The sequence below is a fragment of the Eschrichtius robustus genome, chromosome 14 (genome assembly GCF_028021215.1).
Source record: "Eschrichtius robustus isolate mEscRob2 chromosome 14, mEscRob2.pri, whole genome shotgun sequence".
NCBI lineage: Eukaryota > Metazoa > Chordata > Mammalia > Artiodactyla > Eschrichtiidae > Eschrichtius > Eschrichtius robustus.
This window is the reverse complement of record NC_090837.1, coordinates 24,752,086-24,771,387: the sequence shown is the minus strand read 5'-3', so window position 1 is coordinate 24,771,387 and position 19,302 is coordinate 24,752,086. Positions and strand designations below refer to the sequence as shown.

General features: G+C 46.6%; 1 protein-coding gene across 1 annotated transcript in view; it reads left to right on the top strand.

Moving 5' to 3' along the window:
- SEZ6L (seizure related 6 homolog like) overlaps positions 1–5,913 on the top strand; it is an 82,420-nt gene extending 76,507 nt beyond the window's left edge. The window contains exons 15-18 of the mRNA XM_068562428.1: positions 6–38; positions 1,839–1,953; positions 3,295–3,397; positions 5,884–5,913. Coding sequence (XP_068418529.1) covers positions 6–38; positions 1,839–1,953; positions 3,295–3,397; positions 5,884–5,913 — 281 coding nt within the window. The remainder of the gene's footprint in view (positions 1–5; positions 39–1,838; positions 1,954–3,294; positions 3,398–5,883) is intronic.
- The last annotated feature ends 13,389 nt before the right edge of the window (positions 5,914–19,302 follow it).

Sequence of the window (19,302 nt, the reverse complement as noted above, 5' to 3'; positions counted from 1 at the left end):
TTCAGTTAATCAAGACAGCTTTGAACATGCTTTAGAAGGTGAGTCCCATGAAGAAAAAAAATCCCATAAACCAAGCTAATAGCAGAAAGCAAGGGAAGGTCCTTGGAGATCCTTATCCAGGCGCTTAACAGAAAATTAAGCAAAAAATTCTGCCTTCACACTGCTGAAGGTAATTTCAAAACAAATGACATTGTAAAGAAAAAAAAAAATCATTGAATTTGCAACTTATAGTCCTAACTATGACCTGAAAGAGATTTGACGCCCGTTCTGTTCATGATGACGAGGTAAAAACATCTGGGAGTTCACGTGCCTGAGAAACACATACCCTCTTGTAAAACTTTTCAGCCATGTGGTGCTATCTGGGGGAGCTAAATCCAGAGATGCCTCACCTTTCATGCTGAGCAAGCTCCTGGTTTCAGGAGGGAAAGGTCTTCCCCAGGGGGATGCTCTGTGGTCTGTTTGCCCCTCCGTCTTTTTCTTCCCCAAAATAGCTGCCCCTGGATCCCCCTTGTTTTCTGTTCTTGTTAGAAATTACCAAGTGAGATTTATTAGTGTGGAACAGATGCTCAAAGTGATCCAGGATTTTGTTTTATCTTCCCTTTTCAATGCATCCCACACGTAAAATGTTCTGCATTCTGTATAACCTTCGTTCAGTTTGGTACAAAACCACTCCCTGGGCCGTCGTGTCAGGAAAAAAATAACATATTTTGTTTTGTTAAAAAATATATATATAACCAATTGGACAGTTTTAAAAATTATTTTTGGAGCCACTTATCTTTCTGACAATAAATTGTTCACTCAGAATCTGGGGCAGTGGAAATTACATGTCATTAGTTGCTCTTCCCTGCAACAGATGACATTTTAATCCAAGCAGACAGAGCCAGAGCTCAAATACATGTGTAGGTTGTGGGGAGCATGTATTAGTCACTCCGCTAGAAGAAAAAGGGCATTTATGGTGTTAGGCTCTATTCAGGTCCTTCCTTTGCTGTCTTGCACCGGCCAATGAACCATGAGAACATCTCAAAGGCCTGGGTTGCTCAGAGGGTGTGATGCCATCGTAATGTTCTGGGCTCGCATGTTTATCATGGGTATTAAGATTGATTTTTCAGACCCAAGGAGTGGTGGTTAACAGATTGCAGATTTGCGTAACGCCGAGCTCTGTTAGACGTGGCTGTGGGGAACGGCAGAGGAAAATGTGTCCAGAAGGGATGTGGAGTCTGCCTTCAAGCCTTGCTCGGAAAACGCCCCCTTCCCCCCCTCGACCTCCACAATAATCGTCATAGTTCTTGTGATTTCTGCTAACCACTGGGAGGTAGCGGGAGGCCCCAGGTGAGGCCGAGAGGGTTGCCTGAGAGTGTGCAGCCGTGGCCTCTGAGGGTGAAAACTGTGTCTTCACTGTTAGGGTGCCACGGGGTGTGCAGTTGAGGTGTCATGAGGTGTGCAGGTACCGAGCACTGACCCAGCTGCCCAGCGCCCTCTGCTGGAGGGTCTGATTGAGCAGGTCTGGGAGGGACCTGCCAGTCTAGACACAACTCTGCCTTCTCCATGGACTGTCAGGCAAATCTGCCTTTCCAGTTAGCACGTTGGGGATTTTCTCCAAGTCTTCCCTGGAATTGGATTTTAACCAGATTTCAACTGATGACCAGCCCATCCAAGAATGGGTCTGGGGCTCTGTTGCCAAGAACCAGCACCATTTCCTTTACTCTCTGCCTCTTCTCCCTTCTGGAGATGGTTCTCCAGTGGCTGGCTCTGTGACATTAGGCCTTGGAGTGGGTGCAGGGCTGGGAGGGCGGGTACTCCCCTGGGAGCCAGGTGCCCTCACTGGCTTGTGCGTTTAGTAGCAGAAGCGGCAGCCGAGACGTCTCTGGAAGGGGGAAACATGGCACTGGCTATCTTCATCCCAGTCCTCATCATCTCCTTACTGCTGGGAGGAGCCTACATTTACATCACCAGGTATGGGGCTTCGGGTGGGAGTGGGGCTCTCACCCACTCAGCGACCAGCGTGCTGGGGGCCTGGGCTCGTCACTGGACCCTGAGCCTCAGGGTCTCCACTCTTGGGGACAGTGGCATTTGTGTGATTGAAGGGATGGTGTGATTCAATTCAACTCTGAGAAATATTTAGATCGTGCGCCTGCCAACCCTTCATGGTAGGAGGGCTGAGCATGCAGCAACAAATCAGACAGACACTCTCCTGACCTCACAGAGCTAATGTTTAATGGGAGAGAGAGACATTTCCTATTGCCAGGCACACTGACTCATTCTTTCCTTCATTCAATCATTCATTCCCTCATTTATTCAACATGTATGTATTGACAGTCTAATGTCATTGTCCCAGGTGTCGGGGATCATAGAACGTGCCTTTAATAAGGAAGGGAGATATTCATCTATGGCTAGCATATTCACTAATTTGTTCAATTTCACAATTATTGAGCACCGACTCTGTACCAGGCCATTTTCTGGGCTCTAAGACCATCGTCGTGAACAAAACAAAAAGAAATCGTTGACATGTGGGGCACAGGTTCTGATGGGGGAAGAGAGACAATAAGTAAAGTATAATATAAAAGTAAGTAGTACATTAGAAGGTGAAAAATGCAGGGAGAAAAAGAAAACTTAGAAGAGAGAAAAAGGGAGCTGGGGTGAGGCAGGGGTTGCATTTTAAGTGGGGGAGGGTTAGAGGAGGCCCCAGTGAGAAATCACATTTGAGTAAGAGCTTGAAAGCAACAATGAGTAAACAATGCAAATATCTGGGAGAGGAGGATTCCAGGCAGAGAAGCAGCATGTGCAAAGGCCCTGAGGCAGGCATTTGCCTACTCTAAATGGTCCCTGTGGAGCTCACAGTCTGGAAGGGGGAGAGGAGAAATACACACATTATCACACACTATAATAAACACAATAAAGGAAAGAGACAGGGTGTGGGTACAGAGACCAGATCTAAATAGGTGGTCAGAGAAGGCTGCTCTGAGGCAACACAGTATATGCTTAATAATTGCGCTTGCTCTTTGCATTAAAGAGGGACTTGTATCATCTTACAGGAGAAAACACATTAAGCTGCAGTAAGGGGAGGTCCAGGGCTTTAAGGATCACTGACTGGGTTAGAAATTGAGAGCGATTATGATTTCAGCTTTCACCCCACTCGGATTCTCACCTACAGGAGGCTGTCTCCACACATCCTCCTTGTTATCCATGGAGGTGCCCATGCTCAGGAAGTGGCACCCACCGTTCCCCTGTGGGACTGTAAGGTGTCTCCTCGTCCAGGAAAAGTAACTTCTCTTCCCTTCACCGTCTCTTCTCCAGATGCCGCTATTACTCCAACCTCCGCCTGCCCCTGATGTACTCCCACCCCTACAGCCAGATCACCGTGGAAACCGAGTTCGACAACCCCATTTATGAGACAGGGGTGAGTGGGTCTCTCTTCTCTCCCTGGTGCCTCCCTCTTTGCTCTGAATCCATCGACATCGAAATGGGAGGTTTAATTTCCTTTTGCTCACGATGCTGCTGGCAGAAAGGCATGGCCAGTGGTCCTCCTGTCTCATCCCTGCCAAGACCCCTATTGAGGTAACTGCTGGAGAACTCAGCTCGTTCTAGGAACTGATGACAAGCCTGTAACTCTGTTTGTTCTTAGTAGAATGGTCACAGAAAGGAGGGGCTGCACCAGAGACCCATGGAGAGACAGCTGAGATGGGTCAGAGCCCAGCGGTGGCCTGGTGGCAGTTGGCAGCATTCCCAACATCTTATTAAACTACATTCCTTATTGAATGGCAGTGTGCACCATCCCCACACATTTGAGCAGCAGCCTTGTGTTGGTACTAGGGACACAGCTGAACCAAATAGACACAGTCCTTCCGTTAATGAGCTTATAATCTCACAAAGGAGACAGATATCAATAATAATAGTAGTAGTAGTAGTAGTAGTAGTGGTAGTAGTAGTAATGGTAATAGTAATATTATGGGCCAGGCACCTTAAATGCATAATCCCCTTGAATCCTTGTAACTCTTTGTGATGGATTCTCTAGTTATTTCTGATTGACTGATGAGGACATTGAGGTTCAGGGAGAGGACAAACGATTTGGTCAAGATTGCACACAGCCAGAACACACAGCCTGCAGCCAGGATGCAAACTCTGTTAGACTTTCTTGCCTCTCCTTGAACCTCAAACAATCAAATATGCCAATGAATATTTTGATTGCAACAAACCATAATTTTTAAGGGCCATGAAAGAAACTGGACAGGGTGCTATGAGTGTTTGATGGGATGGGAGAAGGCCATCTCATCTCATCTTTGAGAAAGCTGAGTCATATAAGGTGGCTGAAGAAGATGCCAGGAAGACAGGAGAGCACATGCAAAGGCCCAGAGGCATGTGTGAAGAACAAGAAGGCTGGTCATGAGTTTGCAAAACCACAACCCTTCAAATTCACTGTGTGATGATGTACAATCATCTCCCAACATTGGGGGCATAAACTTGACTTGTTCCTTGTCCGTGCTAACCTTCCGTCACTCCTGCTTACTCTGACCCCCTGTTGGTTATCAATTGATATGTAACAATATTATTGCAAATTTAGGAGCCTAAAGGACACACATTTGTTACCCCATAGATTCCGTAGGTCAGGAGTCCAGGCACAGCTTATGTAGGTCCTCTGCTCACAGGCTACAATCAAGGTGTCAGTCAAGGCTGCAGTCTCATCTGCGGCTTGACTGGGGAAGGATCCACTTCCAAGCTCACATGATTGTTGATAGCATCCAGTTTCTTGCAGGTCGTTGGACTGAGGGGCTCAGTTTCTTGCATGCTGTCAACGTCAGTTCCTTTCTATGTGTCCCTCTCCATAGAACAACTCACAACATGGCAGCTTGCTTTTTCAGAGTCAGCACGAGAGAGAGAGAGAGAGGTCACAATCCTACAAAATACAAACATGGATGTGACATCCTAGCACCTTTGCTGTATTCTGTTGCTTAGAAGCAAATCATAGGTTCTGCATACAGTTAAGGGGAAGGGATCATACGAGGAATGTGAATACCAGGAGGCTGGGGATCCTGAGGACCACCTTGGAGCCTGCCCCCCACACTTCCATCTACCGTGAAGCACAGACAGAACTGCTTATCTGTGTTGACCCAGTGGGAATTGTAGACCTCCATTAAAGCATGTGACAGTGACATGGGGCCGAGCCTATGACTTCTTCTATCTCCCTACTCCTCTGCCCTGGGGGCCTGGAGTATATTACACACACTCCATGAGTATTGGAGAAATTGAACTGGTTGCTGCCTACATGTTGTGGTCATTTTAGATATGGCACTGGTAAGACAAGGTCATATGTTACTTTACATTGTGTATAGCTTGTTTCTGAATCCTCAGAGAAGGTCAAGCTGATGAAAAATAGCACTTTAGAAACTAGACCTTATTAAGGCTTATTCGTATATGTATCAGTCACCGAGCACTGTGACAATGCTGAGTAACAATCCCAAAACTCAGTCGCTCAAAGTAACAAGCGTTAATTTGCTCATCAGTCCACGGGGCAGTGTTTTTAGCTAGTTTCAGCCGGGTGGCAGTCCTGGTTTGGCAGTGCTCACTCACACATCTGTGGTTGGCTGATGACTCAGCTCTGCTGTCCGTGACTCTCATCTTCTTGCTGGTGCTAAAGGCATGCTCTACTCATGGTGAAGGCAGAAGGGCAGGACACCAGCAGCAGAAACGCACAGGCACTTTTCAAGCCCCTCTTATGACCCACTTTCCCATAACCCATTGGTAAAAGCAAGTCAAAGTCAGAGTAAAGAGCACTGCAAAGTCCTATGTCCAGTATCTTGGCTACAGGGAAGGGTGAAGATCCAGAAGGATGCATGAGTCACTCTGCCACACAAGGGGTCAACAGATCTGTGCTTCTCTCTCTCGCAGGAAACCAGAGAGTATGAAGTTTCCATCTAGAGAGAGCTCCACGTGAGAAGGGAACTTACAGATACAAACTCAACTACAACCTCCTCGAGAAATTCATCCAGAGACCATGTGGCATTTGATGGAAAGCCCAGAGTGTCGGCTGTCTTTTCTTTAGACTCTTTACTGAAGACTTACTGTTTTCTTCCCTGTATTTATTATATTTAAAATCGAAATAGGTGTGGTTGGATGTATTGCAGCTGCAGCCAAACTAGTGGTACAGCCTCAATCCTGAAGGCAGGTGGAGGACCTGTAAAATAGCGAACACAGCAGTAGAGGGAAGAGGAAAAAAAAAAAACGGCAACAGGCTGTTTCTCCTATCAGCAATGCCATGCTACGGCCGCATCAGATTGCATGCATCTTCAGGATCCACGCCCATGGTGTTTTTTGTACAAATCTAAGTCCCAAGATTAGGTTGGAAAGGGTATTTCTTGTTGGATTAACTTGGGTTGAAATTTAGCACGGAGACTTAAACAGCTCTACTCCAAAACCAGTCTGTGTTCTCCCTTCCATTTGCCCCAGCTTGTAAAAGAACCTGCCCCGTCCCCTCCCTCCCATGGCCCCTCGGAAGGCAGCAAAGGTGTTACATAAATATTCTCTTTCACCACCCTGGCCTCGCTGGATGCTGGCAAACTAAGAAAATATTTTCTTTCTATAAAGGTGACAGATGACAAAGGAAAGTTTTCAGAGAAGATGGGAGATCTGAGAGTTCCAATGAAGAAGTGGATGAGGGGGAAAGCTGGCTAAGGGAATCGAGAGAATAAAATGTTCTTTTCCGTGACACTCTTTCAACGGTGAAAGAGCAGGTAATTTACGCTCCAAGGGCCAGAATCGATCACCTTGTTCAGCAAGGCCACCCTCAAGCTGTGATGATAGATCTGTAGTCTTTGCAGGCATGAGCGGCACCGCCCATAGTGTTAAGAGGTTTTGGGTTGCAGGGGAGAAATCCAGGGGTGAGCTCTGTTTCCCTCCCGGGGTGCTGCACTGCCAGAGCCCTCAAACTAGGGGAGACTCAAGTGCACTGTCACTATAAAAGGTGGCACCTTCAGAATACACTTGCAATCAAGTATTTTGGAGGGAGGGAGGATCCTATGAGCAGAAACTACTTTTCTGTTCTCTGAAGCTCTGCCCGGATGTTGGATGGTGGCGTGAACGCTTGACCGTAGAGGTGCCGAGGAACAGGCACGGGGGTCTTAAAACCACGACGGCATCCACATCACACGATTTGAACTCCAGTGAGGAGAGAAGGAGGAATTTTAGGCCAGAAAGGAACTCTTAGCATCTCATTAATCCTGCATCCTGGTATTTTATCAGAGTCCTTTCACCTCAACCCAGTAGGACTGATGAGTGTATGATTATCTGGAAGATTCTTTTCTAAATACAGGTGCAAAGAGAAGGCAAGGGGTGAGGATGCTTGGAAGGAAAAGTGCATGTGAGGCTAATTCATGTCCCTAGAGTCAGCCAGTGGCTTGGAGAGGCGCACCGGCCCAGTGGCTTTTGGGGTCCTCTTTGGAGCCTTCCCGTGCTCTCTAGAATTGTTTTAAATCAGCTGGTTTTCAAACAAGACCTTTCTGGCTGCCATGCCTTTGGGAGAATGGCTGGGAGTCCATGTTTTGGTAGCTTGCTTAGGAAGCATCTGAAACAGAATACAGCAGTTGGCTTTGTGCGTGCACGCGCGCACACACACACACACACACATCCTCTCCTCCCAGCCGGGACCGTGGACCTCAATCTTGGGGGGGTCTGAGGCCCAAATATTTTCCTTCTGCCAGAAAAGAATCCTGCACATCTGTTCCTTCAAGCGTGCATTCATGCTGCACAGCAAGAGATCATAAAAGGCTGCTTTCCAGCTGCCCAAAGCCCACCCCATTTTATGAAAGAACCAGAGGAGAAATGTTCCAGACCATTAGTGAGCAATGTCATGTCTGGAGAAAGACCAGCAATGCAAATAATGCAAACTTTTTTTTTGAAGGCAGAATCAAATCTTTGCTTTTATATCTATTTGATGCTGATTCTAACCCTAACCCTGGGTCATCCAGAATGAAGACCTCTATTAATGATATTTAATTTTAGAACATACTGTGGTTACGTGAACACTAAATATTTGCCTTTCATAAAGACTGACAAAATGTAAAATCTTTATTCTAACCCTGTTCCCTAAAACTGGCCAGGCCATGGCCCAGGAGTTCTTATTGGCTATTGGATGGGGTAGAGAGGTGTTGATTTTTCTTTTTTTCCAGGATTCCAATGTCTTAGTTCTGTCCTAGTCATACAGCACCTGTGACCATGTTTTAAAAGTTTGTTTTAGTCAAAAGATGGATCATGCAAGCTTGACAATGTACAGTGTGATTGAAAAGACAGGTTGGTGTCTATTTTTCTTTTTAAAATACCTGAATGTGTCTTTGTAATATGTAAAGGTAAAACAAATCATAATAATCGTGCCAAAAATTTACCAGGCATCTCATTTCAGCTCATGTCATGTCTGTTTTTAATAAGCTCAATGTTAAAACCCGCTGGGATTAAATATTTTTGAACAGGATACAATCTTGAGAAACTTGAGAACAGACTGAACCTTCCTACAAGCTTCTCTTTGTAAAACATCGGGGAAATACGTTTACAGAGATTTCGAGCTTCAAAGAATGCATGTGATGGTGCGTATTACATGCTAATTCGTATAAGCTGTATCTGCCAGCTACCACCCTGTGCTTTAAAAATGCACACACTCAACCCTCTTCAGCTTGGGACTCATCTTTCTGCTTTTTTTTGGTGGTAGAGGGTAGAATTATTTAGCCAACATAAGTATTCTGGTTGCTACTTGATGGCCATCCTTATTTAGTTCCACGGACATGCTTTAAAAATGATCTTTTGAAGCCAGCTCCTTGGAGAGCCTGCAGAACCTCAGGCTGATAGCTTTGGAAACTGCCAAACAGCCCAGCAGGAAACAAAGTGGCTACGTGATCCAAATGGTTGTATAAGCAGACGGACGGGACTGGGCAAATACGTAGGTAGATGTAGGCTGAGCGTGAGCCTTGGGCAAAAATGACCTTTCTTTTGGTCAGTCCAAAGGGTATGACTTTCCTATGTTTTTGAGGTCGCTGGGTCATTTGAGGTCACGTTTTATTGAGTTGTTCGGAACCCCCAAAGGTAGGCTTCTCCTGGGAAGTTTTCATTTCCATTTTATGCCCCAATAGAATTAAACGCAAAACAAACTTTCTAAGCTACAATAATGAAATGAAGTCATTTTCCACTTTGTATATATTGATGCTAATAAAAGAAATGAAAAAGAGTCAAAGCTATGGGGTTTTTGTTACAAACGCTCCAGGCTGGCTCTGAGTGGAATGTTTCCAGTTTCTGGGGATTCGGCTGGGATGACACCTACTGAGACTTTGAATGCCAAGACAGGACTGCCAACTCGGGAATGGTTCCAGGAACATTTGGGGAATGTTTGGAACAAGACACGTCCGCTGCCATCATCACATACCACCATGCAGGACATAGCAGGAGCATCAGTGTCCGAGGACAGGAGAGCAGAGACGCTCCAGTTCAAGCAGACGGCAAATTCTCCATCCTTTTGTTCTCTTCAGGCCCTCTGTGGGTTGGAAAGATGCCCATCTGCCCTGGTGAGGGTGATGATCTTTACTCAGTTTCCCAGTTCAAATGCTAATCCCTTTGGAAACACCCTCACAGACACACCTGAAAATAATGTCTGGCCAGCTATCTGGCCATCCCTTAGCCCGGTCAAATTGACACATACAATTAACCATCACTGGCCTGTCTCCATTTGACAAAGAAAGCAATCCTCCAGGTGGTACCCAGAAGAAAGTAGAAAAATCCTGAGAGATGACCACAAGCAAGGATATGAGCCAGGAATGACAAGTGCAGGGATAAGCCAGGTGCGGCTGTGGTTAGGGGTGGGCGGTCAAGGAGGTGATTTTAAGCTGGGACGGAAAGGAGAGTAAAGCCATACGGGGATGTTTGGGGAAGCTTCGGGGCAGAGGGAGGCCAGTGGGAGCTTGTCCCCTTTGAGGGACAGCCCGTGTGGCTGGAGGGTGGAGAGGGGGTTGCGTGGTGGGAGGGGGGCAGAGAGGCCGAAGGGGGCAGGCCGCACGTATGTAGGGAGGGGAGGGATAGGACTGGACTTTGTGTTTAATGCGCCCTCTGGTGGCCACGTGGGGAATCCAATCCAAAATTTAGGTAATTTTCAAGGATTAGGGGCAAGGGGGCTCCAAGTTCGCCTTATCATCTCAGGGACAGCTCACAGTAAATGGAGAACGGGGTGTGGGAGGCACGTAGGGCAGCATCCTGGGTGGACGCCGGGCGTGCTCCTTCCCTGCAGCTATCCAATCATCTTCCGTTATAAAATGAAGGGGTGGGGCTTCTGATAGGTTTCCTGGGGAGAAGTTTCACCAGTGGGGCGGGGCCACTGGTAGGACCGGGGTGGGGCTGAATCATCCATGGGCCTGTCACTCAAAATCAGCTCTGGAACGGAGGAGGTTCCGAGGAAGGACAGACAAGGTGAAGAAAGAAGACGGAAAGGCAGAGGGTGCCCGGGATGCTTTCGGAAACCAAGATTCTGTTTCCCAGGCCTGGCTGCCTACAAGTTTAGAACAATAGTGGAGAGACAGAGCTTCCCCTGAGACCATGAACCCACCCGCACTAGTAAATGTGCTTCAGACAAACGGAGCAGAATGGGCAGCCCTGGGCCAGGGAGAACAATAAAGCAGTGACCAAAGCGATCCCTGCCAGGATAACATAGTGATAATCATAACAATCATGGTAATAGTAGCTGGCGTTCGTTGGCTGCTTGCTAGTTCTTTTTGTTCTGTTTTCTACATTTTAAATACGCTTTCTCTTGTAGAATAGTTTTAGATTTCCTAGTTATTTGATGCCCTTTAATATCTCATTTACTCCTGTGAGTAAAATTATCATTCTCCTCTTACAGATGTGACGTCTGAGGCTCAGAGAGGCTAAGTCACCTGCCCAAGTCCACATAGCTCATCCATGAGGGAAGGGGACCCAGGAGGTCCGGCTCCTGGTCGATGTCCCGGGTAGGAGTGCCTGAGCCAGCCTGAGCAGTGCTTCTCCCTCCCGGGGCGCCCAGAACCCAAGCAGGCTCTGATCCTGTGGACGCCCTGAGCTCAGGGACTCTGCCTCACTTGGCTTTGTCCTGGGAGGTGTTTGGCTGCGTTCAGCAGTAATGAGGAGCTGGAACTCTGGGTCTGAATCTTGACTCTGTCAACGATTAGCAGCGTATTGGAGTGAGGGACCCCAAGAGGGAGGAGTCGCCTTTCTATGTCACTGTGAAGCTCCTCGCTATGGGGCTTCTAAATCCCTGCGTAAAAGAGGAAGGAAAAGTTACTAACTGTCCTCAAAGTGATGGAATGTTGGGGCAGACAATATCCAATATCTGTTTCTCTTCTCTCTGCTAATGGAACCCTAATTTTGTTCAGAGCAGCCATGAACCCATCTTCCAACAACGGGTCATGGCTGGTTTCAATTATGACAATCCTGTTATCCAGTTTCCCAGCCTCCCTTGCTGTTAGGGTTGATCCTCTGACCCATTCTGGTCAACAAGCATTAGCTGAAGTTGGCTCTGTGTATGTGTGTATGTGTGTGTGTGTGTGTGTGTGTGTGTGTGTGTGTGTTGGTGGAAAGGGAGGGTTGCCCTAAAAAAGTGTTTGCTTTCCTGATAAAAGGGGACAGACACAGCTGCTACAGCACCAGCCCCCTTTTCTCCTTTCTGAACCCAGTCATGATACTTCAGGACTTGAGTGTTCATCTTGCAATGGAAGAGTCCAGCGTGAGGACAAAAGCAAGCCACTAAGAATGGACACTAAGTGGATAGAAAACCCTGGCCCGCTGATGGCACCAGCATCAACCTACCTGTCCCAAGTGTAAAGCATAATAATGCATGAAACCAGCTCCATAAATACAGGTGATGGTTCTGTATATTCTGCAACAGTATAAACAGAAGAAATATTTCACCAAAGTGGAATCTAAAAGCAAAGATAAGGTTTGAATGACACTTTCTGGAAAGTTCTATCAACTTTTCAGCTCTTGTGCCCCCACGAACCTCCCATTCCAAGTTTCTCTCCCTCCCTCCTTTCTCCTCCCTCTGCTCCCCACTCTTTCTCTCTCCATGTTATAACTCTGTCCAAGATTTACTAACCCTCTACCCTGAAAGATGGCGTAGGATAGAAAAAGTAGTTTCGACATGAATTTCATGGCTTACAAGTTTTAAAGACCTACTTTTCATTTCCTTACATTTCCAGTATAAGTTTTTATTTGCACTCAACTAAAAAATTCCCATTTTAAAACAATGCTGTTAATACTACTGTTTGCAACATGGTTGCCTGGCACATATAGGCATTCTTAAATATTTGTGGAGAAATTAATATCAACCAAACAGGGAAGCCCGAGGTATGGCCAAGGTTGCCAGCGTCTGAGTCCCTTTCAACCACCAGATGGCAGCCTCAGCCACACTTCACTGCCTCACAAGGTTTATTCCTTTTGGACAGTCATCTGATGAAATGGATTGTTTCTGATACAACAGTTTTCAATTTGGAGGATGAGTGGACTGCCCTTGACTCTTGACAGAGAAAGAGAAACTAACATCATTGGTACTTCCTCCTTGCCCATGAAATAGATCCAGGCAGAAGGTGTTATGGTTAAAAAACGGGCTCACTTTGGACCAGGGGCTCACATAGTGTAGGCCTCAACCACTCTAAGTCCACAGAAGACTTGAAGAATCGAATTTTTACTGATGATGGTCTCTCAAGGGAACTGAGTGAGAGGCACATCACCCAAGGAAATTTCCTTAAAATTCTCTGTCCCCAATTCTGTCCTCAAGAGTCTCACATTCCTGGGCTCCTGTTCTAATCTCTCTCCCTCTCCAAACTTCAGTGCTCTCCCACTTACAGAGCTGGGGCCCCCTGCTCACTACCCCCACCCCCTACCCAGACAGCTTACTTCTTTCCACACAGGGTTGCCAAATTTAAAAAATAAAACTATAGGACACCCAGTTAAATTTGAAAATCAGATTTTGAAAAATATGTGTAAATCTGTAGTATAAGTTCTGACCCCATGGGCACCTGACTACCCTCTGGCCAATCAGAGGTTCCATGATTAGTTCAGAGATGGTCACATGACCCAAGCTGGGCCAGTGGGAGAGTGCAATGTTTGGGATACACTTATGCTAAAATTTATTTGTCCTTTATGTGAAATCCAAATTTAACTGGGCATTTTATCTACCAACCCTACCTCCCTCTTCTATAAAAGCAATATATGCCTTTTCAATTTTCCCTAACCCCCAACCTGCAGGCCAATCTTCAACCTTCTTAGAAGGCAGGCTTCCTCTTTACATTTTTGTTTGATTGTGTGTGAAATATATATGTGTATAAAAATAGCCCACTGGACTAGTAAGCAAGCTAATCACCTTTTCAAGCCCTCTAGTCCCACATCATTAAAATATTAATATTCACTGTTTGATGGGTGTCCTTCCACACCACTCCCCTTGCTCATAAAAACACAAAGTTTTTAGTTTTCCTCAAAAAAAGAAAAAATTCTGCACCTTGCTTTTTTTTATCGAGAGAGAGAGAGAGGGGACATATCTATCCCAGACATCTCACCAGGTCATTGCACAAAGCTCCAGCTTATTATTTTAAAGCTGAGTTATAGCTCATGGTGTGCGACATCATAATTTATTCCACTTATCCCACAGAAATACAAGGCACCGGGGAGAGGATTTTTGTACAAGGTTGTTTATTGCAGCAGAATGTGTTGTGGCAAAAGCTAAAAAGAATGCCAAGGACAATCAGTAGGGAACCATTGTGCTTATTTATCTGAAAGGCTTTGCCAGCAGTTCCAGAATCCCTGTTTTCTTATCAGTTGGGCTCTAACTCACGGTACTCTGGGATTCCACCTGCAGGGAGGCTCTTCTACCTGGCCCTCTTCTCTACAGTGGATATTTATCCACTCTGCCTCAGTTCCCCGCCCCCCCGCCCACCAGAGTCCCTCCTTCCTGAATTTCAACTATTTTCTACTGGAGGATTCTCTGAGCGGTTTATATAACCAAAATGATTTCATCAAATTATGTTGCAAGAACCATACTTTTATCCCCAGATCATGGCGACCAACTGTATGTCTCTTTAGGAAGACCCTGGTATATTTTGGTCTACATTCCAACATTTTCCAAAAGGAAGGTCCCTTTTTCGTGGCGGGCACTCCACATGCTGGTTGTAATGGAAATCTAGGCTCCCTTCTTTTAGTAACAGCCCCTCCATTTTACTTTGGGGAACCACGAGAGAGAGGGGATCTCAGTCCACGTGCTTGGGTGGAGCCACCCTACCGCCTGACTCTGAGCACGTGACCACAGCCTGGCAAATCAGATTCCAGAATTAGCTCAGAGATGGTCACATGACCCAATCTGGGCCAATGGGAAACAGGCTCACTCTTTGTGTGGGAGTTGCCAGGCTGCTGGAGGGATGCCAGGACCTACCAGCAGCCATCTTGCTGTCACGTGGGACAAGCCTGGCTGTAAATGAAAAAAAGACCAAGAAAAACAAATCCCAGAAATGGAGAAAAAGAGATTCCTGGTGACGTTGCTGAGGCTCTTGGATCCAACCGGACTGAAAGTCAGACCCACTTCCTCTTGCCTTTGCAATCATATGAACCAAAACTTCTCTTTGAGATAAAGCCGATTTGAGTTGGGTTTCTGTTCCTTGAAACTAAGAGGTACATTACTAATGGACTATTATTTGTATGTCGGGTAATTGAGAAAATATGTCTTGTGTAGGTGCCTCTCCCCCCAAACACACACCTGCAGTCATATTCACAAAGCATCTATATACATCTGAAAATTTGTAATATTTGTGTAGCGTACCGACAATTCTATATTTAGGAATAACTCATATACCGAATGTCAAGACCCACAGGTAAGAATCAAATACTCTACGTGGCTTACAGGGCCTCTGGACACGCTAGAGGGATATACCTGGGAGCAGTTCTCAGCCAATGAGGGATGGAGTTGAGGGATTACTATCCCAGCTCTTACTTCCCTTGGGAGGAACAACTGTGAGGTATGTTCTATGCTGTCCCCAGAGTTCCCAGTGCTTAATAACAATAGTAAGACTTTTTATGGTCTTCCTTCCCTTCTGAGGGTTACTTACCCACTGTCCTTTGGTGCTTCCTGGTATCACCTCCCAAACGACCACTTTTAGTGGCATCTTAACTCAGGGTCTGCTTCTGGAGAGCGCCCACCAGGAAAGCTACATCCAGATGCAGGAGAACCAGAGCTCACTCCCACCCCCAGGCTAAGAACCCCCGTTCCAGAGGACGTGGCACATCCATCAAGTGGTGCCCACTGCAAGGCAAACTGACACGGTGCGTTAGCGACTTCAGAAAAACAAACCAAACTTACAAAACCGTAATTCCTTGCACCGGATGTTTTCACTACACATCAGATGCTGAATTTCTGAACTCTGCTCATTCCCGTGTCCCTAGGGCACAGGCAGGCTGTGCTTTTGGGGCCATGATTTGTTGCTTCCTGCCAATTCTGCCCATACCCCAGTATGTGAAAACTCCTACATTTATGTGGAAGGGACTTCCTCCTGTTTAAAGTCTACTCCCCTTTTCGTCCCTCTAATTTCCCTGCTCACCAGAGATCGTGAAGCAGATGCTCCTTTCTACTGAGCCTCACTTTCTGTCTCCTGTTCCTTTCAGAAGAGGAATAGAGACAGACAGGCCTGACAGTAAAGAATAGGGCTCTAGGCAGACAGCCCTGGCTCTACCACTTAATAGCCCTGGGACTTAAGCCAGTGGCCTCAGTTTCCTCATCTGTAAAATGGGACTGGTGATAATAACAGCCACGCTGTCTAGTTATTAATGAGAATGAAATGAGATAATGCACATAAAATGCTTAGCACGGAAAAGTACTTGAGAAATGGAGGGTTTTGTTGCCATATTTAAGACTGTAGCTACAGGCTAGCAGTCTTAAATATTTGTTGAATGAATGAATGAATGAAGTTAACAGAGAACCCCAAGGTAGAGTCATTGCCTCTTGCCATTCCCAGAGGCCCTGGGGTCCTCGCTCTCCCACTCACTCTCATCTAAGTGAGGGGAGTAAGTGCCCTGCCCTTGGAAGAGCCCCATGCTTGGTTTAATGATCAGCTGTCAAGGTCTTGATAATTTTTGAACAAGGCGCCCCATGTTTGCATTTTGAAAATTATGTGCCCGGTTCCAGGCTGTCGGTATCTCCCAGGGTCTTCCCAAAGTTGTGTCCTATGAACAAGCATTGAGTGCCTAGGAGAAGGATCTACTTTGGAGCGGAAACTGGTGGGGAAAAAAGCTAGTACAGAACCAGATCCATAAACCTCTAACATAGCCTGGATACTGGGCTGGGATTCAGGGCTTCCACAGGCACGAGATTATTGCTAATTTGGCGCTCCACCTGCTGGAGGAAAAATACAGGAGACAGAAATGGGGAAAGGTCCTCACTGGCTAATCAGATCCCTCACGCCCCCTCCCACCTCCTTTCTCTGCTCCCCTCAGCCTTTCTCGCCTCTGTTTCCTTTTTCCCTCTAATCTTTGTCTCCTCGCCTCAAGTTCTCCCTGCCCCCGCTCTTTCTCTCCGTTTTCTTGCCTCTCTCTTTTCTTTCTCTTTAAATTAACAAATGTCCTCTTCTCTTCCTGTTTCTGTCCTCTCTCTGTCCTTCTGATTCTTTCTGTCTCTTTGTCTCTGTCTCTTTCTTTTTCTCTCTCTGCCTTTCTCTGTGTTTCTGCTTCTGTCTCTCTCCCTCTCTGCTTCTGTGTGTCTCTGTTTCCCTCTGTATCTATCTCTTTGTTCCTCCCTCTGTTTCTCTCTTGGTCTCTGTCTGTATCCCACCCCCGTCCCCACATCATCCCGGCACCAGCTCCATCTCCCAGGGACCAGATTGTCAGGCTGCGCACATCTTGGGCTGCCCGGAAACCTGCCTTACACAGCCATCGCTGAATTTCTCCGGTGTCCACCTCTGTTAAAAATATCTTTTGACTTTTGAGATTCCAACAAAAAGAGCACATACACAAACCTCATTCCTAAGCTTTGTGATTTTGAAAGACACACAACTGGAGGGTCTGGGAGGCCCCTGGAGGTCCCGATGGGTGTTGCCCCACACCCAGTCCTCCGGCTCATCCCTTCCCACCCCCACTGTAGACTCCGGAGGTGAGCTGAGGTGGTCACAGTTTTGTTCTCTGGAGTCTGTCAACGTGTGCAGCAGATGTGCCCAGCAGTTGCTTCTAAATCCTGCTGAGCCATTTGCCACAAATCCCTCTTTTGTCACAATTTAGCTGTGAGTTTAAGAGAGTGACAAGAGTGGGGAAAGGGGGAGGAGATCTAGGCTGTGAAAGGATCCTGGGGAGGTGTTAAGAGCACAGCGGGAGAGCCAGACATCCCTAGGTTCAAGGCTGGCCAGACACATAAGGTCTGGGTAACCTTGGGCAGAGCGACAGCTAACAAGTGGTAAGCACTCACAATGTGCCTGGCGTTGTGATAAGCTCTGTAGAGATGTTCTCATTTAAGCCTCCCAGCAACCTTGTAAATGATAAGCCAGTATAGATAAGGAAGCTGAGGCTCAGAGAGGCTGGGTAACTTGCCCAGTGTCACACAGCTAAGTGGTCACCCTTCAAACAGTCCGATTTCTGAGCCCAGTGCCTGGAGATCTTTGGGGGAGGGTGGTTTCTGGGAGCTCCCTCCCAGTGCCCTGGCCACCACTGTAGTCCCCATGGGACTGTCTTGTCCATCACAGACCCGTCTCTGGGGACTGTGTAGCTGCCTCCCCCCGATCAGCCCCCACTCCCCCACTCAATGGAATCCATGAAGTCTCTGCAAATGTGGGGACCCAAAGGACCCTGGTTGTCAGGAAAGATGAGTGAGTAGAGGGCATTTCCTGCAGGTGTTGGGGGAGAACGGGTCGGTTTCCTGAGCATCCAGAGCTTCAGCCAGCAGCCTCCCAATGCTTGTCCCTAGGCCACTAGAAAAGAGGAAAGAATTCGTGGAGAGTTAAGCAACTCTCCCCAGGAAACACCTCTTCACTCTTCAGACAGGCTCTCCTCCAGGGAGGGCAAGATGGCCAGCAATGTAAGACATTTTTCCTTTTCACGTTTGAACATTTCTGAAATCAGGGTGTATCTGACAAATGATGCCCTTTCATAACTACTTGGCAGTACTCTCTTTACAGTGAGTCCTACAGTCGAAAGAGGTAGCCTTCTATTCCATGAACTGCGGTAGCGCAAAGGCTGGCTCTCATTGGCCCAAGTGGATCACGTGCCTCTCGTTGGCCAATCACTGCAACTCTGGTTGTTACGCCTTAGGCAGGTGCACCTCTGGTGTTAGGGATTGCGGTCAGCGTCTCCTAGCCGGAGGACCAAAGGAGGAACGGTGGTTTCTGAGAAGAAAATCAAAGTGTTGCGGCCAGAAGAGACAGCTGTGGATTTCGGGCAGGTAGAAACAACTGCTGCCTCCTCTACCCAGAGTCATCTTGAGATTCGGTAAGAATATGTGCGTGGAACAGTGGGCCCCTACTACGCGCCTAGTACTCTTGTCTGCTATTATTATTTAAAATGTTAAGTTGAGATGTTTCACCTGAACCTATTCAGGCTTTTAGACAAAACTCCCAGTTTACAGAAAATACACAAGATGGACGAACGGGTTAAATGACACCACCAGGAACTACTCCGGCAAATCCAAATTGTTGAAGCTAAGCGGACGGTACACAGGTGTTCTGTGCTTTGTGTTCTTTTTTTAAACTTTTCCATGTGTTTGGGAACGAGCACATGGAAAAGGTATTTAATGAGGTATTTCACACCCTCTAGAATAGGCATAGTTTTAAACAGAAAATAGTAAGTGGTGGCGAGGATGTGGGGAAATTGAACCCCAGTATAACCACCGTGGAGATAGTTGGGCAGTTCTTCAAAAAGTTAAACATTGAATTATAAGATGCAGCAATTGCACTTCTAGGTAATATAGGCCCAAATGAATTGAAACCAGGGACTCAAACCAGTTCTTGTACGTGGATGTTCATAGCAGCACTATTTACAACAGCTTAAAAGGTGGAAACAACCCAAATACCTATTAATAGACAAATGAATAAACAAAATTGGTGCATCTATACAATGCAATATTATTCACCTTAAAAAGGAATGAAGTACCGACACATCCTACAACGTGAATCAACCTTGAAAGTATTATGCTAAGTGAAAGAAGCCAGACTCAAAAAGTCACATATTATACGATTTCATTTATGTGAAATATGCAGAATAGGTAAATACATAGAAACAGAATGCAGATTGGTGGTTGCCAGGGGCTGAGGAGGGGGTGGGGTGGGGGAGTAATAGCTTAATAGGTGT